Here is a 24,568-nt window from a genome sequence, read left to right as displayed (position 1 = left end):
ATTGGGCGTTTGCTGTGTGCCTGACACACACAAAGAACACTGATGAATGAAACAAACTTGGTCCCTGCCCTCATGGAACATAAGACTAGCAGGGGAGACACACATTTAAAAAAGAAAAACACCAAACTACATATATAATTATAAGTTGTGATACGTGCCACAACGGAAAAATAAAGGGAGACGAATATGATTTAGACTCTGGAGGAGGTACCTAAGGAGACCTCTTTGAAGACATGTTATTTGATTTGGAACGTAAAAGAAGATTAGGAATGCCCAGTTATCTATTACTGCATGATAAACTACCCAAATGTAGTGGCAAAGAATACCATTTTATTACATTAAAAAATTCTGTAGGTAAGAATTTCAAACAGTGTATGGTGGTAAATGGCTTATTTCTGCTCCACATTGTTTAGGGTCTCAGCCAGGAAAACGTGAATGTCTGGGAATGACTCATACAGCTGGGGAGCTGGAATCATATCTAGGCTTTCTCACACACATGGCTGGTGCTGGAGTGGACTGAATAGTGGTTCCAAAGAGATATGTCAAATCCTAATCCCCAGCACCTCTGAATATGACCTTATTTGGAAAAAGGGTCTTTGTAGTTGTGATCAAGTTAAGGATGTTGAGATGAGAGCATCCTGGATTTACAGTGGGTGCTAAAGCCAATAATAACCTGTGTCCTTATAAGAGAAAGGAGAGGAGAGTAGAGGAGGGGAAAACAGGGGACAGTGATGTGAAGATGGAGGCAGAGATCGAAGGGACGTGTCTATAAGCCAAGGAACGTCAAGGATTGTGAGCTACCACCAGAAATTAGGAGACAGTGGTAGATGAGGGTAAAGGGGATCAAATATATGGTGATGGAAGGAGAACTGACTCTGGGTGGTGAACACACAATGGGATTTATAGATGATGTAAGACAGAATTGTACACCCGAAACCTATGTAACTTTACTAACAATTGTCACCCCAATAAACTTTAATTAAAAAAGAAAAAAAGAAAGAAAGAAATTAGGAGAGAGGAATGGAACAGATTCTCCCTCGGAGACCCAGGGAGGCAACACCTACTGACACTTTGCTTTCAGACTTCTAGCAGATTTCAGAACTGTAAGAGAATAAATTTCTCCTATTTTAAGCCACCACGTTTGTGGCCATTTATTATGGCAGCTTCAAGAAACTAACATAGATTCGTCCCCTGGGCTGGGATGAATCGAAGGATGAAGCAGCAGCATGTGGCTAGATTATGTGGCTTCGGCTTCTCACAGCGTGGTGACCAAGTTCTGAAACAGAGCTTCCTGGGGCAAGTGCCCCAAGAACCTGACTGTGAAGACACCAGGGCAGAAGCTGCAGGCTTGTCCTTCCAGCTAGCCTCAGAAGTCACATTCAAATCACTTCCATTGCACGGTCACAAGCCCACCCAGATTCAAGGAGAGGGCTATAGACCCCGTATCTCACTCAGAAGTGTGCCAAAGAATTTGTGACCATGTTCTAAAACACCTCAAGGAGTTAGCCATTTGTAGCAGAAAATAGAATGGTCAAGAACTGCACTGTCCATTCTGGCAGCTGCTAGTCACATGTAGCTATTTACATGTAAATTAATTTAAAATTAAATAAAATTAAAACTTCAGTTCCTCCGTCATACTAGCTACATTTCAAGTACTCAAGTGCCACACTATAGAAGGGTGGCATAAGGACAGACCGAACAAGCAGACAGGGGTCAAATCACACAAGATGTTACTGACCTTTTAAAGGAGTTTGTATTTTATTCTAAATGAAATAGAACTTGCCTAATATGTTGTTTTACATTTTGAATATTTATGAGAGGCCTGAAAAACCCAAATTTGTTCTGGTTAGTTGGTATATTTGTTAGTAAAAGGTTCTGCCACAGGAGACTGAAATCCAAGTCACAAAGACTTAACCAAATTAGGAATCTATTTCTCTTGCAGTTTACAGGAATGTAGGTTGCTATGGTGACTCTACTATCATCAGGAACCCAGAATCTTGGTTGAAGCTTCCACCTTATTATCTAAGATGTGTACTTTGGTCCAGCTATTGTATCTGCTTTTCAGCTAGAAGACAGAAAAGGGGAGGTGGAGAGCTGCTGCCCCTCATATCCAGGATGACCTCACCTACAGATCTTTAACTTAATTACACCTGCAAAAACTTTCTCCAAATAAGGTCATATTCACAGTTATGGGGGTGAGGGCTTGGACATCTGCTCAATTTAAGGACATGTCTCAGAAAGTTGCACATAAAACTTACATTACACCTTACTGGACGGTACTTGGTCATATGGCCACATTTACCTTGCAAGGGAGGCTGAGAAATATAATCTTTATTCTGGGAAGCATGTGCTTAGCTACAAAAGAGAGTTCTATTACTATGGAAGAAGTCAAGATGAGATCGAGAGGCAGCAATTATTAATCTCTGGCATTATTGTATGCATTAAGTATTTCCCATTAGACCATTAGTTCCTGGAGGAGAGGGGCCTGTCTTACACATCTTAAATCCCAGCACCTAACATATAATATATCATCACTGATTGTGTGCTGAATTGCATGCTTGCTCAATTTTAAGGTTGTTTTTAATTCCAACATTTTTTTTCCCCCAGAAAGACTTATTTCTTAGATGCCAACCCTCTCTTCCCCTCCCACTTGCTGGAAGCATGAGGGCACTTTTCTCAAGTCTTTACCCTGAGAATCTGGTGGGGCTCCTGGAGATAAAAGTATAGAGACCCCTTAGAAGCTCCCCACAACCCCACCACCCCTGTAGAATTTTTAATTCTCCAGCTTGTATATAATGAGCCTCCAGCAATTTGTCACTTACGGTTGGAGTGTTCCCACTAGTAGGACTCCAGCTGTAGACTTGTGCTCCTGGTAAGCTATGATTCTCTGTATTTGCTTGTCTCTCCAATTTTCAGGGTGATGGTTTGCCTTGTGACCTCAGTGTCCTGAGGGATCTAAGAACAGTTATTGATTTTCAGTTTTTCAGCCTTTTTCCTATTGAGACAACAATTTAAGAAAGGGGTGCACTGGTAGGGGGAACACCAAAGAGAGAGAAAAGGTGAGGGACAGCAAGGAGACGCAGGAAGCACAAGGCAAAAAGACACGTACTAGCCAGGAGCTCCACCTTCCTACGGCCACCCCACTTCGTCCATCTGCCACCCTCACCCCCAATTCCTGCTGCCACTTCAGCCTCCAAAATGGCGGTTTTCAACTCTGATTGTTCATTAGAATGCTCTGGGGAGCTTTTATAACTTCCTGTTCCTAGGTCTCCCCTGATAGGAAGCACATGAGAGGGTTCTAATGCTCAATTGCTGTTGAGAACCAGTGACTTAGATTCTTGCTACTCAATGGTTGGTCCACGGACAAGCAGCATTGGTACCACCTGGGAGCTTGTTAGAAAGGCAGCATCTTGGGCACTAGTCCAGACCTACCATGGAATCAGAATTTGTGTTTTAATCAGATTTGTGGGTGATTTTTATGTACATTAAAGTTTGAGAAGTACTGACAAGATGATCCTCCTACAGCTGGTATGCCTGCTGTAGTTCCCCAAGGGCAATATATTTGAAAAGGAGAGAATTAGATCTTCCAACAGGCAGAGGGGCATGGGCTGGGTTCATTAGCTTTAGGGTTCGCAAGAGTCAAAAATGCTCTAATTGAATCAGTTATAATTGAAGAGCTGGGGTTAGCTTGGGGGCTGGGGTTGGAAGCAGGTAAAAGAGACTTGAGTAGAAAAGCAGATAAAGCATGAGGGACAACTGGGGGGTAAGGAAATGAGAGGAATAAGGCCAGAGGTTGGCAGTGCAGGGAAGAGGAGGAACCCACAATAAAGCTGGTGGACTCAAAAGAAAATGTCAGAGAGTGGGTGACTAGAGAGGAAATGCAGAGAATGGTCCCCAAAACTTATACCCCCTGAGTCACGTGGATGCAGTCTCTCAACCCTGGCTTACTGTTTACCTCCATAAGCTCTGGTTGCCACCTTCCCTTCAAGACCTCAGTACTTTGTGAAATAAAATAACAGTCCCGTGTCTGGCACTTTATTGCTCATCAGGACAGGTGCATAAAGCACAGACAGGGTGCAGCGGCTAAGAACTTGGGCTTTGGAGCCACAGGAATTCCAATCTCAGCTCTGCCACCGACTAGAACTTGGGCAAGTCAATTGATCTCCTTGGAGTCCTTCCTTATCTACAAAATAGGAAAACAAGAATGATACTGGCAACCACCTCATAAGGGCAAATACAGAAAAAATATGAAACAAAGAGTACCATGCCTGGCATACCAAGATATATACACATACACATGCACACACACATGTGTGGTATATTATTGAATATAACATACGTGTATATGGAATGATACACTCAAGGCGCTGGGATCCGATTCTTCCAACTTTTTCTATGTGAGGATGGTCCACCATTCCATACCTGTCTAGGTTCCTTCAAGAGTGCTAAATGAGACTGACAATACTTAAAAAGTTATTTTAACCAAATCAATGTGCAAACCTTGTTTGGATCCTGATTTCAACAATTGGTGGCTACAAAGATGTAATTGATACAATTGGGAGATTTTGAAAATGGATTCAGTGTTAGATATTAAGGAATTATTGTTCATTTTGTTAGGTGTGATAATGGCATGGTGGTTATGTCAAAATAAAAGAGTCCTTAGCAGTTAGATTAGATTCATATAGAAGTATTATGTCAGGGCATCTAATGTTGCTAATAATTGGCCACTTTTGACCTGTAAAAACAGCAATTCCATATGGCTCAAATATGGAAAAACAGGTACTTGCCTGACAGTTTCCTGCTCAGAAGGACCAGAGCATAGAGGACGGGTAGAGTGCAGGGGCTGAATGAAATAATATGACGTCTGGGATTTTCTTTAAAAAATATTTCTGAGAAAAACAAAAGGGTGAAGGTATAGACAGATGAAACAAGATAATCAAAATATTAATAATTGTGAAGGTGGGTGATGAGAATGTGGGGTTTTATCATGCCATTCTCTCTCCTTTCCATAATAAAATTATTTTAAAGTTTTGCTTGATGCTTTTTTTTTTTTTTTACTGTGTATTAGTATTTATGGCTACAAAAGAAACCCAATTCAATCTTGCTTCAACAAAAGGAGGGATTTAGTTGGGCTGTGTAACCGACCACAAGCCACGGTGGAGCTGGTCTCGGGAAAGACTAGAGTCACTGCCTGAATATCTTTTGGATCCTCTCTGTCTTCTATTTCTTTTCTGCTCCTTTTGGTGTATTAACTTGGCTGATACACACTTGTCCAGGTGGTGGCGTAGAGAGCTGTCCACAGCTAGTAGGCCCCATATCCTTGGGTTTGTGATCAAGAGGAATAAGAGGGTCTTGTCCCGACAGGAATTTGAAAAGTCCCAGGAATCCTGATTGGCCTAGTTTAGCTCATGTGCCCACTCCTTAGACCAATCACTGTGGCTGAGGCTGTGAGGGTCTGTCATTGGCCCACCCTGAGTCACCTGACTACGTCTGTAGCTAGGAAGGCTATTTTCCAAAGACTCAGGGGAGGGAGAAGGGCTGAGCAGGCAGAAACAATAGCCACTCTTATAAGGTTTCTGGGTATTTGCACTAGCTATTAGATTACAAGCAGTCTTTGATTACAGATCATGTCTTTTTCCTTCCCAGTTGTTTGTTTGTTTTACAGTTTTTATTTTAAAGTTTATAGAGCTGATGGCAAGGCTTGTTGCAAAAAAAAATAAAGACAGAGAGAAATTGAGAGAGAGAGAGAGAGAGAGAGAGAGAGAGAGAGAGAGAAAGAAAAAGAAAAACCAGCACTTTCCATCTCTTACCCTATTTTCCTTCCTTGGAGACAACTAGTTTCAACCCTCTGAACTACCATGTTTTCCCGAAAATAAACCCGGGTCTTATATTCATTTTTGCTCCAAAAGACACTAGGGCTTATGTTCAGGGGATGTCATCCTGAAAAATCATGCTAGGGCTTATTTTCTGGTTAGGTCTTATTTTGGGGGAAACACAGTAGTTCTTTAGGTTCTATTTCCACATATCTAAATGACATCCTTATATTGCTACACTTGATTGTTCAGTATTAAACATTAGCCATTGGTTCCCACCACAGAGGATTTTGGTTTCTTTCATACACACCCACACCACACTCCCCACCCCGCATATTCATCCTTTCTATCCCCCCAAGTTCCCAATAAATTATAGCAGTATCATGTTGATTAGATCAATATTTAACACCTACACGTTAGATTTTACATAATTAACATTACATGATTTATAACAGTACATGATTATGACTACGTAAATACTATCTCCAATTGAGCCACAGCTGTACAACTTTTTTGTTCTCCTTTGAGTTCATAAGTTTTTCCCATAAGACCCTAATTCTCCAATGGTCTAATTTGCCTCTAAAAAGATACATTCAGATGTATGAGGTATTCTTTATGTTCATCATCCTGAATAAATCTCTGAAGCTTTCTGACCCACTACAATCTGAACTGGTTACCATCCCCGCTCTCATCCTGAGATGTCCCTTTACCATCACCCGGGGAATCCTCTTCTCCTCTTTCCATGTTGGATTCCTTATTTCCTGCAGATGTGTTCTTCCCCCAAACGAGTGAAAGTGCATATAAAACTGGATTAATAATAACCCTGAATAAAGGAATTAGTAGCCATTAAGACTAAATTAAATCATGGGTAAAATTATTGTAATGAAACTAATCTGTTCCATGTAGCTATTTAAAACAAAGTGATTGGAAACACTCTAAAAAATAGGAACTAATTTCCCTTAAGCAGATACATTTGCTGAGTTTTCTTGCTCCATTTTTTTTTCGACTGTCCATCCATGGTTGAAGTAAAAACTTGGAAGTATTTATGAGAAGATACGTAACTCTGTATCTATCTTACATTGGCATTCCAATAATGACTTGAAATAGTGAAGAGTTAGAATGACATAGTTCTCTGTTTCATTTCAATCTTTTTAAATTTTTTAAGACTGTCACATTGAAATGCTCTTGAAAAATTCCATCTGGTTAGAGTCTGTCTCACCAGCATACATCTTTATTCAATAGAATTAACACATAGGTCTGAGCTTGAGACTTCACTACTGTAATTTCAGGTTGATTGCACCCCCAAGTTAATTTGTTTTTATTATATTTTATAAAATAGTTCCAAATAAGGCAGCAATTTGTTTTAAAATAATTTTCGGGGGACTTATAGAAATGTATCCACTTTTAGTGATTATTCAGAAAATATAGCCAACAATGTAGAGAGCAGAAAGGCAGAGCATATAAAATATTTCTGAACTTCTCATCACAGCATTTTACCACCTGAAGGAATGTATGCTTGTCACAATATTTGTTGCTTATTAAATGCTAACTCGGCCTCACATTTACAACGTGGATGAAACAATTTTCAGAAAAGACATCCTAACAGTGGTTCTCAAAGTGTGGTCCAAAACAGCATCAGCCTCACCTGGGAACTTATTAGAGATGCAAATTCTCCTCTTTCCCTACCCACTTCACTTGATGAGATAGTGTGTGTAGAGGGGAGCAATCTGTGTGTTTAGCAAGCACTCTAGGTGACTCTGATGCAGACTAAAGTTTGAAAATTATTGTCCTAGAAAAACATTGTATAAGTTAGGGATTATGTGCTGTTGTTCATAATAGAGACCTGAGATAACAGCAGCTTAAAGTACATGTCAGGTGTTTTTTTTCCCCATAAAAGAAGATTGGAAGTAAGTAGTCTTGGATGGTTCAAATGCCATAGTTTTACTCTATCCGTGCCATGTAACTTGCCTCCTCACTGTTTTAAAATGGCTGCTGAAATTCCGGCTATTACAAACACACTCCAGGCAGCAGGAAAAAGTAAGGGAGGTGGGTGAAAGGCAATAGCTAGGTAAGATACTTTTTAAGTGTATTCTCAGACGCTCCACCCAATGACTTCTGCTTTTTCTCTTTTGCCACCCCTAGTTGAAAGGAAGGCTGGGAATTAACAGTTGGTCATATTGTTGCTCCAAATAAAACCACAAAATCCAGGGAAAATGGATTTTGGAGCCTCTAAAAGGAACAAGGAGCCTTTAGATCAGGGGTGTCCAAACTGCAGCCCGTGGGCCAACTGCGGCCCGCAATCCATTTTTTATTGGCCCGCAGCAAATTCCAAAAACATATTTAGTTTACTTAAATAAACCAGGTGAGGCAATACGTACTTCACCTCGAGTGAGTGGCCCGGCTGTTTGTGCATTTTACCGCATATGGCCCTTGGTGAAAAATGGTGAAAACAGTTTGGACACCCTGCTTTAGATCCTTCCCAGAATGGAGTTAGTCATCCAAATTAAACTTTTGAGACTATGATTCTGAAAGAACTCTTCACTAACCACCACTAAAACACCTTCTTTGATCTCTTAGACAAATGACTATGTTACCAGAGAGTGAGTCCTTCTCTGCACGATGTCCAGATTCTTGGCGTCTTGAGGAAAGAATTGAACGAGACACAGAAATAAAGTGGCGAAAAAGTAGTTTATTAGAAGAGATAGTACACTTCAAAGAAATAGAAGGGGATCCGCAAGCAGTAGAGAATGGCTCAAGGGCCCAAGGTGGCATTATTAGGAGAAAAGTAGGCTCCAAAGGGTTTAAAGCGGGCCCCTGAGAAAAGCAAGTCTCAAGAGACTCAAAGGGCTCGGACTGGTAAGCACTTGGAGTTTTTATCCTTTTTTTTCTCTAGAATGGGCTGTTCCTTTCCAGGTGTGGGACTACTTGATTGACACCTGTGATTGACAAGAGGCTATTACCTCATCTTTTTAGACTGCACAGATGTGAGTGCTATTTGGGTGTTTTGTACCCATTTGTTCCTCATAGGAGTAATTACAATGAAAAGGGAAAGTTTTGGACAGAGAGGGGAGGTCTTTGGGGCTGTTGAATACTGTGGGTTATGCAGGAATGCAGAGACCCGATACCTATCTCTAACAGCTTGTCTTGTTTTTCTCTTGTGAGACATGATCCTCATAAAATCTCTACGGGAAGTTGAGCGACAGATGTTCTGTTTTTCTGTATCTGCTTCCTGCTGGGCAGGGGCATAGAGCTGTCCCTACCTATTGGGGGAGTCACAGAACTCTCACCCTATCTGAACTCAGATGAGAGGAAGGGGTCTCAAGATCTGTCTGGAAGACTGCGTTGGCTTGTTTGGTTGTGATTGGCAATCTTGCTGGGGTATGCTCTGTATCCCCAAGGCCCCTGAATGAGGAAAAATAGATTTTAATTAATAAATCTGTTAGCCCTATAGAGCCTATGGCCATTCAACCAGTCATTTAGGTGGCGTCAATTGTTCAGGAGCTGGGCCCAGAATGGGTTGGAAAGAACATTAGGCTTCAATGATTACAATCAACAAGTATACTGGCCTGGGGGGTTGGAATAGCTTGGGAGACGTTGGGAAGTCACAGGCTTTTAAGTAGTTATCTGAGTGACATTTGGTGATTCAGGCTAGGAGCAATCTTTAGTCTAGGATTCAGAAACTGATTAGAAGAGTAATCAAAGCCAGAGGTTAAGGAACCAAGAAACTGGGGAAAAGGAGACTTAAAATTTCTATAGTGAGGGGGCTCCCATATCAGTTACATTCCTGCTTTAGGCAAAGGTTTTTGCTCACTTTGAGAATTAGAACAGCCATTTATCAGAATAAATAAGTACAATTTATTTCACATAGATTGAGGCTGTGGTTGCTTTACACCAAACAAGTGTCCTACACAATTCTTTGAGCGGTTGATTTGCAACATATATGAAAAGCAATCAGTAAAATAATAACAATAATAATAATAAATCCCTCACTTGGAAATGCATCATAAGAAAGTTATTCAAGGGAAGGAGAAATTTTATGTATAAAGCTGTTCACAGCATTGTTATTTATGACAGTGAAAAAGAAAAGTTAAGTACCTTACAATCCAAATGTTCTACAATAAAGGAAAGGCTGAGTGAGTTATGGTATGACCATTAGATAACCATAAAGACTATGTAGCAACATGGGAAAGTGATTGGAAATATATAGGCAGTGGGGAGAGACAAAAACAATGTATATGTATATGGATAGGATTAGAAGAGCTTTCACAGAACTATAGTGGTTTTGTCAGAATGTTAGAATTATGAATACAAACGGTGTGTTGAAACTTCTTTTGTTTTATAAGAAACAACAGCAACAACAAAAAAGTAAAATAAATTTACCCAGGTCACTGACCATGATTTTTCCTCAGATTCTGTTTTGCTTTTTGTTGAAGGTGTTCCCAGGAAGGAAGGGCAGTGCTGCTCCAGGAAAAGGCCATACCTGAGGTCAGGTGAATAGTCATCCTGTGGTTTTTACACACCTGCATAAGTTGACACACTGATCACCTGTCTCTGAAGCAAAGCACGAGCTGTTTGTTATGCATCATCATGAAACCGGAGGCCAACTGAGTCCAGGGTTCATGCTGCCTGCGCCCCGATACAGGAGTGAGGCTACAGGATAAGCATTATCAGAGCACTGCTGGTCTCAGGAGGCAGCAGTTGACACACTGTCTTAACATTTTCAGACTGCCTGGGGTATTTGAGAGAAAATCTGGACAGTCCTCCAGAGGCTAAGGTTCTGGGGGTCTGCATGGAGCCTTCCCTCTGGTAATGTGGTTCTCCGATGGAGTCAGCAACCCAGGAACAATGATGGGAGGAGCCTGGAAAGAATGCGAACCCATAGAGATTGTGAATCATTAAGCCTAAGGGTATGAATCATAAGTTTCAGGGTAATTTTCTAAAACAGGGATCTGGGTGGGACAGGGGACATTCCGAACTCAAGCTGCAGGGGGATGATCTATCCTTAACCTACAGGTCAAGGAAAGGGGAGGCCAGGGACGTTGCAAGACCTCTATTACGGGGGTCCCAACCAGGTCCTGCTTCAATCATAGGAATATTTTTTCAGTAGTAGGAATAAATTTGCAGTCATCTATTCTCTTGCCAGCGTTTGTTCATAATCAGTTTCATGAAACTAACAGCCAGTTGTCCCAGTTTAGATGTAGCTTTGTAGACACCAAAGGGAATACAAAAATACTGAATGGCTTATCTAGGCATCAGGTCTATGAGTCTTTAATATGATGCTGTGTATCTACCCACCCCATCACCACCACTATAAAAAAAAAATCCACATTCTTCCAGAAGATTATGGTGGATTTGCGTGCTTGTCCAGCTTGGCAAGAACTAGAACTAAACTTAGGTTAAAAGGAGATGTTAAATTTTTTTTTTTTTTTATGTTGAAGATTCCTAAAATGGCCTTACTCCTTGAGATGGATTGTAATTTATGAGTGTGACATGCATACTCCTTCCCAGCTGGTGGCTGTCATGGCTTTAGAAAGGGTGAAAGAAGAAAATGGATCAGGGGATTTTCAGAGTGGTGGTGGGAGCGTGGGGATCGGCAACGCCCAATATTCCTCAGCTTAGTAGAGCTGGAAAAGGAGGGAAGCTCCTCAGGGATCACCCACCATCCAAGCCTGAAGACACCATTGGAGCCAGTGTCCTCATGTCCACAGGGCTCAGAACCAAGGCAGGTATCCTAGTGCAGGGAGCGAGAGAGAGTTTGGCTTTTCCAAGGATTTATGGACATGAGATAAGAGCTCAGCCTACCCTATTAAGAACTTCCATAAAGTAATCAAGCAAACAAGAATGTTTATCTAGATAATGAATCTCAGAGGAGAAACCAACCTGAAGGAGAATGAAGACAGGAAAATTCTAGAAGATTCTTTGAGACTTTGCCAAACTAAACAACTCATGTTTATATGTCTATATTCTGTGTATAGTACACACACTGAATTTCTTTTACTCTGACGTGAAATTAACTGTGCTCTCCAAATATTGGGCAAGTGTCATAAACATAAGAGTCTTTGTGGGGAACCAGTACAACCAGAAAAAAGAAACATCCTAAATTCCAGGGGTTTGGTTTTTGGAGCATATTTTATTTTATAACACGGGAGAGTTAACATTTAGTAGCAGCAAATACAAAAAGGCAATATCAATCTATTTAAAACTCACATAATGGGAAATTTGTATTTTGAAAATAGTAAAACACACACACACACACACACACACACTCACACACACACACACACACACACACAAGATTTAGAGACCAGCTGATAAAAATGTTAAAAAAAAAATCAAAACTCTCATTCCATCATCATTCTCACCACCACCACCACAACCAAAACCAGTTGTATATACCTAGGGTACATTCACTTTACATTCTGAAAGAAGATTGTCATTTCATAGTATATAAAAATTCACATTCTGGAAGGCAAGAGAAATCTTCAAATTTAACTCTACAAATGTAAATATATATATGTAGATTCTTTTTTTTTTTCACTTAAAATAACCAGAACATTAAGAATAGCAGCAGCACAGTATTATATTACAGTAGTTTGTTCACACAATACATATATTTTGGTAGCTCTTTCACTATTAATATTATCGAATACCATTTTCAAATGCCAAGGTCCTGGTCTCATCACCAAACAACTTAGAGTCTAGATTCAATAAATACTATGCAACAAATAATTATAAAACACAGACAGCAGACCATTCTCCATACTAAAGGGACTCACACGAAGGGCTTTAGGGAGGGATCAGGTTGGAAGACATGCAGGGACTCTGCAGGGTTCTGGAGGCAAAAGCATGTTCTGAGCAGCTCCCTGCAAGGTTAGGAATTGAACCCCGAGAAGTGTGTCTGTCAACGGGGAAAAGAAGGCACTACCACCTCTTCATGTTCCATGTTTCATTTGAACACGACATTACTGATTCACAACTGGAAATTTTCCCAATAAACAAGGGATAGAGTCATTTCTCACCAGGAAGCAACGTGCTGGACCAGGAGGTCAACATTTATTTTTCAGCATTTACATTTGCTCTGATGACCAAAGGCATAAAACCAAGATTTCACCAGGACCTTCTGTATTTATTTAAGCCTGGATGATAGGAAAAATATTTCAACCCCTATTCCTGATCTAAGCCACGGGACCTATTTCCTAATGCTATTGGCTTAGAAAAAAGCCACAGATGTGGTGACTGGAGTTTCTTCTTACTTGGATTGGGTTACAGAAGGTGCCCCTGCAGTTGTGGCTTCTTTTTATATTTCGAAGGTTTTCAGAAAAGGTAAATGGTGAAGTCTCACCATGGGGTTGGATCTATGTGGACCTTATAGCAAGACTGCTCTCTGACATGTCAATAGTTTATCCCCATGTTCAAACCACTTCATACACTATTTCAATTGATTCTCACAATAAACTTGTGAGGCAGCCAGGAGAGGCAACCAAGTGCTCACTTCCAAGACCAGGAACAGGCTGACAGAAACCAAAGGGCCAGCTTGTCACGGTTACACACACTAGTGGACTGGTAAGGATGCTCTACAGAACTCAGCTCTGTCCAACAATTACTCATTTCTTTAAGAACAGGGGCTTGGTAATAGCTGTTTTCTGAAGAATGAAGTAATTGGAAGGGGGTAGGGAAAAAGGAAGAAAAATGAGTTCAAGAGAAGAAAGGGAGGGAAGTGGAGCTGCTTGGCAGTTAGTATCATAAACTTTAAAACAAACAACGTTCATTTCACAGACATTTAGAACACAGACATTTTTAAAAAAATACTCAAATACTTCAGTCTTCCGAACAGTCTCACACTGGCCTTGATTACTACATCTTTAGTTACTGAGGCTGACATTGAAACCTAAGATCACAAAGAAATTTTTACATGAGTTCCATGATTTCCCAAGAGATGTAGTAAATATGTTATAGCCTGTTCTCAGAACTCTGCTCCTGCCCAGTTTCACCTCCAGCATAGCACAGTTACATTAAAATACATGTATATTTGACTCATTTGGTAGTTCTGTGAGATGTAGGTTTTACAAAATATCTTTAAAGAATATTCTTGCTATGTCCTTAGGAAAATGAGCTTTTTCCCTCTGGATCTAAGCTGAGAAAAAGACTGCAATGAACTTAGAGCTTTCATAATTTTAAGTTTGGGTTCCACTTGGACAGCTGTTGGAGAAGAAAAAATTTTAAATGACCATAATAATTAATTTAGAAAGCTGTTATATTTCATATAACCTTTTCGAGAACATTCAGACTCTTAGCTTGGTAGTTCCAGAAAACAAAATTATACTGATTCCATTGTAAAAAAAAAACTTTCATATAATGATAATCTATGAACTGAAAGACTTAGGTCCCATGTTATGGAGTAGAACAATTTGACTACTAATCAGTTCTCATTTTTAATCAGTAAATGTGTTTTAAAGAAACAGTTGAATTAAAAAGGAGGCCATGATGACACCATTGTGTAACATGATGCGAAAGTCACATAAATACCTTTGCTCCCCTTCAGGCACCGCCTGCCCAATCCCCCTACCCACTCCCCACCACTTCCCTAACATTCAGACACTATGAATGCCCCACCCACAGTTTCCCCCACCCTGAATTGAATGAGTGAGGCACCAAAAGGTAAATTATGCTCTGATAAGCAGGAATTTGGAACATCTTTTGAGCTCTTCTGAGGTAGTGGAATCTCTCCATCTAATATTCTAGAAAAATAGTTAGAAAAATTCCAGGGAGTTGAATTAAAAGACAAGTGGAGTGTTGATCACTGTACTTAAATGCTATTCTGAAATGGGCGGTTTATGCGGGTGATTATCACACAGTCCCAAACTTCTTCAGTCGGATCCTGATTGTTATATGGAGAACTTAAGATCCTAAGGTTGCTGTATGAGTAGGGTAAAACATCGTCCCTTGAGGGCACTACAGAACTCATTCAAACTTGGATTTAAATGATGCAGATTTCTAAAAAAGTGCCTGATATACAGTAGGAGCTCAATAAATATTTAACGATTGTTTAAGATCTCTGATTTAGCTCAGTGAGATTACAGGCAAAACAAACAAAAGTACCCAAACAACTGCAGGTTACCTGTCACCAAAGGCTAGGTCACTTTCTCTTGTGTGTGGAATTTCAGACACCTTTCAGATTAGGCTAAGACGAAGCTCAGATGGTACTGGGTATGGTATGTATACAACTCCATATTAACACCGTTTATCAGACACCTTATTTCCATCATGATTCTATCATGACATGATTGTGGGATTTTTATCCGTAAATAACTTTTCTGAAGATAAAGTGATCCACTCTATCTGTTGTTCTTCAAGCTTTTCTGCCAGGCATTTAATCAAGACAGGGTCTACCTTAGAATCAAATTTATTAGCAAACCAATGTCCATTTTGTATAAGCCACCTTAATTCTGCTGCTCCATAGATACACACACTTCGGAGGTGAGAGCCAGTACAACTGGGATAGAAATGGCCTTCATGATAATTCCATTTGACAAGGCGGGTCTTACTCTGTAGGTCAGACACATCCTGGGCTGACCTAGAAATCTCCCCGGGTATTCCTGGTACTCGAATTAAGGTAGCCCAAAAATGCTCATCAGGCGAGTATGTATCTTCAGACCAGGCAAAAAAGTCTTTAACAAGGGAGTTGTTGAAAACATATTTAACAAATGCTCGACTTAAAACAAAGTAAGCACTGCCAACAAATATCTCAATGTTATGAGGGGGAGCTTCTTTGATAATGTCTGTCCTTACTGGTAGCTTCATATACTCATAAGGCACCTGTCTGAGTTCATGGTGATAAGTGAATCTTTCCATTTTACTGTTCGGGGGTTTCACTGTCTCTAACATATTTGCCCCGTTGAGTTTCTTCAGTTCTGATACTAATTCAAAGTTCGACTTCAAAGGAAAGTCTTGCCCACACAAGTTGATAACATATTTCCACTGAACTGAAGACTTGAGAAGGTCTGACAAGCAATTTAAATCAGCTTGGAGCCTGGAAATGTGTGCATATTGTACAGTCTCTAATTTGGAAGCAATAAAAATATTGGAGAAGCACTTAGCTAAATTGTTCATGGCAACTTTGAAGGTGTCATGTGACTTCTGGTCATAATGGATGCAGTAAATATTCTGCTGGTTGTATATAGCATGGATCAGTCTTTCAACCATAATCGCATCTTTGTGAACAACCAAAGAATAGGCTATTGGGAAGCTTTTCTCCTCTCTTGAAACAAGCTTTTGATGGTACCTTCTTAGGGTCTGATAAATGTCACAGTCGTTGGTCATTGCCACCACATCATCATCATCCAAGTCAATGATGTCTCTTCTTCTTATTTCCAGAGTCTTGCCAATTTCCAAAGGCTCCTGTTCATAGACACCCGAACAGTTAATTTCATACCTGACTTCATCCTTAACTCGGGTGTATCTGTTCCTTACAAAAGGAGAGGTACTTAGGGAGTACTCAACCAAGTAAATGTCTCTTGGCGGGAAGAGGAGTCTTCCCACATTTAGAAGCTTCAACAAGGAGAGCAGCCACAGGGTTAAAAACAGGACGAAAACTTTCTGCTGAAGAGGGTATTTAAAACAACATCGGAATATCTTCATTCTGTAAGAGGCAAAAGGAATATTCAGGTTGAAATATTGAGAAAATTAGTTCAGTTCCACCAAATTCTACTGGGTGCCTGTCACAGGTCAGGCAGAATGCTGGGACCAAAGACGAATAAAAAAACAAGGTTCTCGCCCTTGAAAGAATCCAGAAGTAAGAAAATGGAAGTATGTAGGATAGTGATATTTCATGGTATTCTGTGTTAACTACACCTAATTTTGAGAGATGTTGGTTACCAAATAGAATAGAAAATAATGTAAAGTCCTAAAACATAGGTACTAAGTATCTTATATTGTCTGCATTTCTGCTTAGCATATTTACAGAGGGAGTACTCTGGTTTGGACAAAGGCCTAGAGAAATGGGTGTCATTGAGAGATCCTTGGAGATGCAAATGGCCCACCTGAGACTAAAAGAAATAGCCATCATGATTCTACCTTCAGATCCTGATTAGATCTATGTCTGAAGTCTGATGGGGAAAGCCCAGTGAATCCCAGTTATAGATTGAATGTTTGTGTCCCCCCAAAATTCATAGGTTCTAACCTAGTCCCCAATGTGATGGTAGTTGGAGGTGGGGTCTTTGGCAGGTGATTAGCGCCCTTATAACAAGAGACCACAGAGAGTTCCCTTGTCCCTGATGCTTCCATTTCCCTCACACCCACATTAACAAATCACCTCGTAAATACGCCTTGAATCTATCTCTTCTTCTCCATCCCTATGACCAGGTCCAGGCAACATCTTTGCTGAGTCAGAACCCAGGTCAAGGGAATCCCAGTCAGGCTGATGGCTCTGAGTCCCTTGTCAGGTCTCGGCTTCCTGCATCCTGATGCAAACTGAGTAGGGTTCCATCCACTCAGGCTCAAGGCCAAAGTTCCTACCAGTTGTCAGAAAGTGTGGGAAAACTGACTCCTGATGCACAAAGCAACACAAATATAACCCCAAAGCCTCAGCACATGTTTAGAAGTAGGTGACGTGATAAAATAAACTTAGATTAATCAATCCCAAATCAATCTGTCTGTCTCGTCATTGTCCTAATTCATGGTAATCAGGCATAAATAAGAGGCAGCTTACATAAATGGCTAAAATTGGAAGGTATCTTACCCTAAGTAAATTTTGGCTTTTTCTTTTCCCACTTTATTGGTCTATGGAATCTCTAATAAGCATCAGTTAATAGTTCCCCCTGATCCCACAGTGGTAAAATGAAGACCTCACATTTCTAAAGCGGTTTACAAAGTCTTCCAGAGCTGCGATGTCAGTCACGATGTGGCATTTAACGATCATCTTCACACTTATGTAAAAAGGCAAAAGCCAGCTCCCTGTCCTGTTGTCACTGGTTTCCAGGGCCTCCTCTGCACCCACTCTTCCCGACCTTCCTGAGGATGCGTGTGTCGTGCAGGGCAGCCTGTGGGTTCTCAGCTCCCGCTCCCCACACCAGAACGCAGGACATGGTGAGGCCAAAAAGGAACACCCACGGAGCCATAGGTAGGGGAGTCATACCACTATAGTCTCACTGGAGGCTGGATTCACACGACGTGCAACCTGCTGTCTGCTTTTCTGCCAACTGACTGACTCCCCTCTCCAGCGCAGCCTTGGCAGTTATATCAGTGGCCAATTGTCTAACCGGCTACAGCTGACGGTCAATTAGCCACAGCCGACGGCCATCTACTACCCCAGCCAGCACCTTCCCACGTGAGGCCGAGAGCCTGGAAACTGCTCTCTGGGGCTCTGTCCCCACAACATGGACCCCATCACTCCTGACTCCAGCATGGTGCCTGGAGAGCCTGAGTGGAGCTAGGAGGCCATGGCTGGCTGCCCAGAGTGGGAAGGTCAAAGGGCACTCAGACGGGACAGGTGGCAGGCACACTGTGAGAAGTCCCATGAGAACTGGCTCCGGGTCCATGTCTGAGCTTCACCAGCCAGGGATGACAGTTCATTTTAAAGGAAGGGGGGAGAATCGGACAGCCCAGGCACCTCACTTTTATCCTCCTTCTACCCCGGCATCTTTAAGGGGGCCTCTTTTCTGTCTGTGGGTCAGTCTTTAACATCAGGGAAAAGCAGCAGCCCTCCAGTACCACCATGTCCCAAGTCAAAGTAAAACCCCTTTGACAGAAATTCCTTTGACTGAAAGCATTCCTTTCCCCAAGTCAGAAGTTGTTAAAGTATGAGCCCATTGGTGTGAACGAGCTTTTGTCGAATCCTGAAAAGGGCTGTGAGCCTCTTCACAGCTGTGGTCAGAAGTCAGCAAGTTATTCCTGGGCTCTAAAACCTGCAGGGTAGAGACCACAGTTCCCAACTGTGGCTGTTTTCCTAGGACACCCATGGCGCCTCCTAGCTGGGTATGCGGTCAGCCAGCGGCACAGCCTCAGGGGCCAGGAGCTGCGGCGTAGAGGTGAGCCAGGGCAGGCACCTGAGCGTTGGGGCACCGCCTCCCTTCCTTGCTACCTGCAACCCAGGCCTGTGAAAACTCCAGTTGACCAGGTTTCGCAGGATAGGAAACAGTTCCTGGGCCTGACCCAAGTCTGACTAGAGTTGGCTGGGCTAAGGCTGGCAGTCATGCTGGCCCCATGGTTCCTAGGAGACTAGTAAGACAGCCACCTTCTGTAAACACCCTACCCTGGCTCTTTCCCTCTTAAATGCTCGTGGGCAGGAAACAGGCAGGTGTTTCGCTGCCAGGAAGTAGTTTTATAATTATACCACATAATTTCCCACCCATGGGAGAAGGGGCATTTCCCCTCCCACCTGCCCAAGCAGAGAAGGAAGCCCGACGTGCGATGCAGTTTATCACCACATAGGTAAAAGTTCCTAGTGACGACGGCAGAACTGAGGAAATGATAGCAAAATTGGATTGCTAAAGCTCACGGAAATAGGTCTATTTGGATAATTCATTAAAAACTCAACAGGGATATTGCAGGAAGCCTTCTCCCCAAACCACCATTTCCCCCCAGCCCTTCCAGGTGCTGTTTACAGCCTTAAAGGAAACAGGAGGCTCACAAAGGTACATCCAGCTAAGTGGTTATAACTGCAGTAAAGGGCTAAACGGCCACAGCCATTAGCAGCTCCTCAATGAACCCTCCTTAAGTCAGCAATTTCAAAATCCAGGGCTGTTAAAGAAGTACACGCTTCCTTTCCCGGGGAAGGAAGGGAATAGAAAATCAAGAACAGGAGGAAGGAGACTGGGAGAAAAGGACTAAGTAAGGTTTAGCTTAGGCACCAAGAACAAGGGACCTACTGTCCATATTTGCAGGTTTGGGGGCTTCAGCCCGCCTCCCTGCTCCCCGCTGCCTCCAGTCCCCTCCCTCTCCTGCTCCCTCCTTGCACATCGGCAATTCTTTCCAGTAACTACCAGAGGTTGCCCGCAGTGGGGGACTTGGAATGGAGAAAGGAAAGTGTGTGCATGGACTTCAAGATGCCCCAGGCCTGAGCTTGAATCCCTGGAGAAACACCGAGTAGCTGTCAGACTGATCAAACTAACCTCAGAAGTCCAGATTTCTTGTGTCAGGATGGGGATTAGAAACCCCCTCCCTCGCTGCTGTGAGAGCTCAGGAGCCTCTGTCTGGGAAAGGAACTCAGCGCAGGAACAGGTCTTTTCTTTCACCTATGCCCTGCTCGCCTGACTCCAAATCCTGGCGTTCTTCCAGTATATTCACTACACAGGGCGTGCTGATTTTACGTGTTTCTGTTTTGTTTTTATGAAAAGAATCCACTAGATAATTTTATGTGGACAATGGTAAGGAAATAACTGACCTTCACTTTTATGACCAAACTGGGAAGTGGGAATTTTTTAAGGAAGGAGAAAAGCTGCGGAGAGCTAAGGCCTTGGTCAGGGGCTGGGTGGGAAAAGAGGAAGCCACATGCGATCCTGCAACGGCTGGGGCTTCAGCTCGGGGAGGCCCCTGCACCCAGCTCAGGGCCCCTGGACCCTGAATCAGTCCCTTAACTTTTCCACATCTCTGTATCCCCATCAGTAATAGGATGTTAATTCCGTGTTTTCCCGAAAATAGGACCTAGCCGGACCATCAGGTCTAACATGTCTTTGGAGCAAAATTTAATATAAGACCAGGTATAATATAATGTAATGTAATGTAATGTAATGTAATATAATGTAATATAATGTAACACTGGGTATAATATAATATAATATAATATAATATAATATAATATAATATAATATAATACCGGGCCTCATATTAATTTTTGCTCCAAAAGACGCATTAGAGCTGATGGTCCGGCTAGGTCTTATTTTTGGGGAAACACGTAGTAGTAACCATCTAAGCGATTTGAGGTTGAATGAGGTGACACATGCACAGTGCTTTAGCACAGGCCAGGTCATGACTGCCCAGGACACCCCGCTGTGGTTTCTTCCCCATCATCTCCACCCTCAAGCCGCACTCCTCCTCCTCCTCCTCAGTGGTAAGCACTTTAAAAAAAAAAAAAAAGATCTTAATAACCTTACGTTATACCTTAAAGAACTAGAAAAAGAAGAACAAATGAAACCCAAGGTCAGCAGAAGAAAGGAAATAATAAAAGCAGAGCAGAATTAAATGAAATAGAGAACAAACAGACAATAGAAAAAATTAATGTGATAAAGAGTTGGTTCTTTGAAAAGATTAACAAAATTGACAAACCCCTGGCTAGACTCACTAAGACAAAAAGAGAGAAGACACTAATTAACAAAATCAGAAATGAAAAAGGGGACGTTATCATGGATACCACAGAAATACAAAGGATCATCCAAGAATACTATGAAGGACTATATGCCACCAAATTCAATAACCTAGAAGAAATGGACAAGTTCTTAGAAACATATAGCCTTCCTAGGCTGAACCATGAAGAACTGGAAAATCTAAACAGACCGATCACCAGTAACAAAATTGAATCAGTCATCCAAAACCTTCCCAAAAGCAAAAGTCTGGGACCAGATGGCTTCACTAGTGAATTCTACCAAACCTTCAAAGAGGATCTAATACCAATCCTGCTCAAACTCTTCCAAAAAATTGAAGAAGAGACAGTACTCCCTAACTCATTTTATGAGGCCAACATTACCCTGATACCAAAACCTGGTAAGGACAATACAAAAAAAGAGAAATACAGACCAAAATCTCTGATGAATACAGATGCAAGAATCCTGAACAAAATTCTAGCAAATCGAATGCAACAATGCATTAAAAAGATTATTTATCACGACCAAGTGGAGTTCATCCACTTGGATGGTTCAACATACGCAAATCCATCAATGTGCTACATCACTTAAACAAAATAAAGGACAAAAACCATATGATTATATCAATTGAGCAGAAAAAGCATTTGACAAGATACAACATCGATTTATGATTAAAACACTTAATAAAATAGGTATAGAAGGAAAATACCTTAACATAATAAAGGCCATATATGACAAACCCTCAGCTAATCTCATAATTAATGGTGAAAAACTGAAGCCCTTTGCTCTACGTTCAGGAACACGACAGGGCTGTCCCCTATCACCTCTGCTTTTCAACATAGTGTTGGAAGTCCTTGCCAGAACAATCAGGCAAGAGAAAGAAATAAAAGGCATCATTGGGAATGAAGAAGTTAAATTATCACTCTTTGCAGATGACATGATGCTATATATAGAAAACCCTAAAGAGTCCACCAAAAAGCTATTAGAAACAATCAACGAATACGGTAAAGTTGCTGGCTACAAAATCAACGTACAAAAGTCCATTGCATTCCTATATACTAACAATAAAATCTCAGAAAAATAAATACAAAAAACAATTCCTTTTGCAATTGCAGCAAAAAGAATAAAATACCTAGGAATAAACTTAACCAAGGATGTGAAAGATCTGTATGCTGAAAACTATAAGATATTTTTAAAAGAAATTGAAGAAGACACAAAGAAATGGAAAGACATTCCATGTTCATGGATTGGAAGAATCAACATAGTTAAAATGGCCATATTACAAAAAGCAATATACAGATTTAATGCAATCCCCATCAAAATCTCAACGGCATCTTTTTTAAAAAATAGAACAAAAAATTATCAGATTTGTATGGAACAACAAAAGACCCAGAATAGCCAAAGCAATCTTAAGAAAAAAGAACAATACTGGAGGTATCACACTCCCTGACTTTAGCTTGTACTACAGGGCTACAATAATCAAAACAGCATGGTATTGGCAGAAAAACAGACACATAGACCAATGGAATAGAATTGAGAACCCAGAAATAAAACCACATAAATATGGACAGATAATTTTTGACAAAGAAGCTAAAAACATACAATGGAGAAAAGACAGCCTCTTCAATAAATGGTGCTGGGAGAATTGGAAAGCCACGTGCAAAAGAATGAAACTGGACTGCTATCTGTCACCATGTACCAAAATTAATTCAAAATGGATCAAAGACTTAAGCATAAGACCTGAAACAATAAACTGCATAGAAGAAAACATAGGTACTAAACTTATGGACCTTGGGTTCAAAGAGCATTTTATGAATTTGACTCCAAAGGCAAGGGAAGCAAAAGCTAAAATAAATGAATGGGACTATATGAAACTTAAAAGCTTCTGCACAGCAAAAGAAACCATCGACAAAATAAAGAGGCAACCAACTGAATGGGAGAAGATTTTTGCAAACAGTGCTGCCGATAGGGGCTAATATCCAAAATATACAAGGAACTCATGCAACTCAACAACAAAAAAACAAACAACTCAATTGAAAAATGGGCAGAGGACCTGAAGAGACATAGCTCCAAAAAGGACATACAAATGGCAAATAGACATACGAAAAAATGCTCAACATCACTAATCATCAGAGAAATGCAAATACAAACCACAATGAAATATATCACCTCACCCCAGTCAGAATGGCTATCATCAGCAAGACAAATAGTAACAAGTGTTGGAGAGGCTGTGGAGAAAAAGGAACCCTCATACACTGTTGGTGGGAATGCAGACTGGTGCAGCCGTTATGGAAGGCAGTGTGGAGGCTCCTCAAAAAATTACGAATAGATTTACCATATGACCCAGCAATCCCTCTCCTGGGTATCTACCCAGAAAATCTGAAAACATTTATCCATAAAGACACGTGTGCTCCAATGTTCACTGCAGCTTTATTTACAGTGGCCAAGACATGGAAACAACCAAATGTCCTTCGATAGATGAATGGATAAAGAAGTTGTGGTATATATACACCATGGAATACTATTTGGCAGTAAGAAAAGATGAAATAGGACCATTTGCGACAACATGGATGGATCTTGAGATTATAATGCTAAGCGAAATAACTCAGACAGAAAAAGCAGAGAATCATATGATTTCACTGATATGTGGTATGTAAACCAAAAACAACAAAAGAACAAGACAAACAAATGAGAAACAAAAACTCATAGGCACAGACAATAGTTTAGTGGTTACCAGAGGGTAAGTGGGGAGGAGGTGACAGATGAGGGTAAAGGGGATCAAATATATGGTGATGGAAGGAGAACTGGCTCTGGGTGGTGAACACACAATGGGATTTATAGATGATGTAATACAGAATTGTACACCTGAAATCTACGTAAATTTACTAACAATTGTCATCCCAATAAACTAATTAAAAAAGATCTTGCCCAGACGTTTGGCTTATTGTCTTAATTTTCAACCTTCTCCTATTTTTCCCCAAAGTCTCAACATAAATTCAATATTTTAGGATTAATGCCTGAGTGCCTCCATGTAATGTTCTTGATTATTCTAATAATATCGTTATTAACGTAGAATCCCTCAATAAAGAGTTCTAAGTACTCAATCCCCTCAACAGATCAATGAGGGAGGTACCACCTTTATTCCTCTTTTACAAGACAGTAAACTGAGGCACAAGGAGATTAAGAAATTGCCCAAGGCTACGCGGCTAGAAAGTGCTTTAGTTGGAACTGGAACCCAGAGTCTTGCTCCGGAGATGTACTCATAACCCTCTGGGCAGTACTGTCTCATGGAATATACAGAAAAAATACTCTCTATTTCCCACAACACTTTTAGTCCGTGACTAAAATTTCTCATTATTATCTCTTATCTAACTGTCCTAAAGCTGGAACAGAAATGAACAGCAAACCATGTTGGAAGTCCTAAGCCCACCCACCCTTTTTAAGGGATTCTTTACCTGG

General features: G+C 41.0%; 1 protein-coding gene across 4 annotated transcripts in view; it reads right to left on the bottom strand.

The window, feature by feature from the left end:
• Positions 1-11,923: 11,923 nt before the first annotated feature.
• GCNT4 (glucosaminyl (N-acetyl) transferase 4) overlaps positions 11,924-24,568 on the bottom strand; it is a 30,194-nt gene continuing 17,549 nt past the window's right edge. For 3 of the 4 annotated variants that reach the window (XM_019728130.2, XM_074328819.1, XM_074328820.1), the window contains exon 2: positions 14,412-16,452. In XM_019728130.2, coding sequence (XP_019583689.2) covers positions 15,087-16,451 — 1,365 coding nt within the window. In that variant the 5' untranslated portion in view covers position 16,452 and the 3' untranslated portion in view covers positions 14,412-15,086. Of the gene's footprint in view, positions 16,453-24,568 lie in introns of all 4 variants that reach the window. The other variant, XM_074328818.1, reaches the window with a different exon arrangement.

Source organism: Rhinolophus sinicus, linkage group LG03 (assembly GCF_036562045.2).
Source record: "Rhinolophus sinicus isolate RSC01 linkage group LG03, ASM3656204v1, whole genome shotgun sequence".
Lineage (NCBI taxonomy): Eukaryota > Metazoa > Chordata > Mammalia > Chiroptera > Rhinolophidae > Rhinolophus > Rhinolophus sinicus.
The sequence above is the reverse complement of the archived record's forward strand: the minus strand, read 5'-3'. Positions and strand labels throughout refer to the sequence as shown.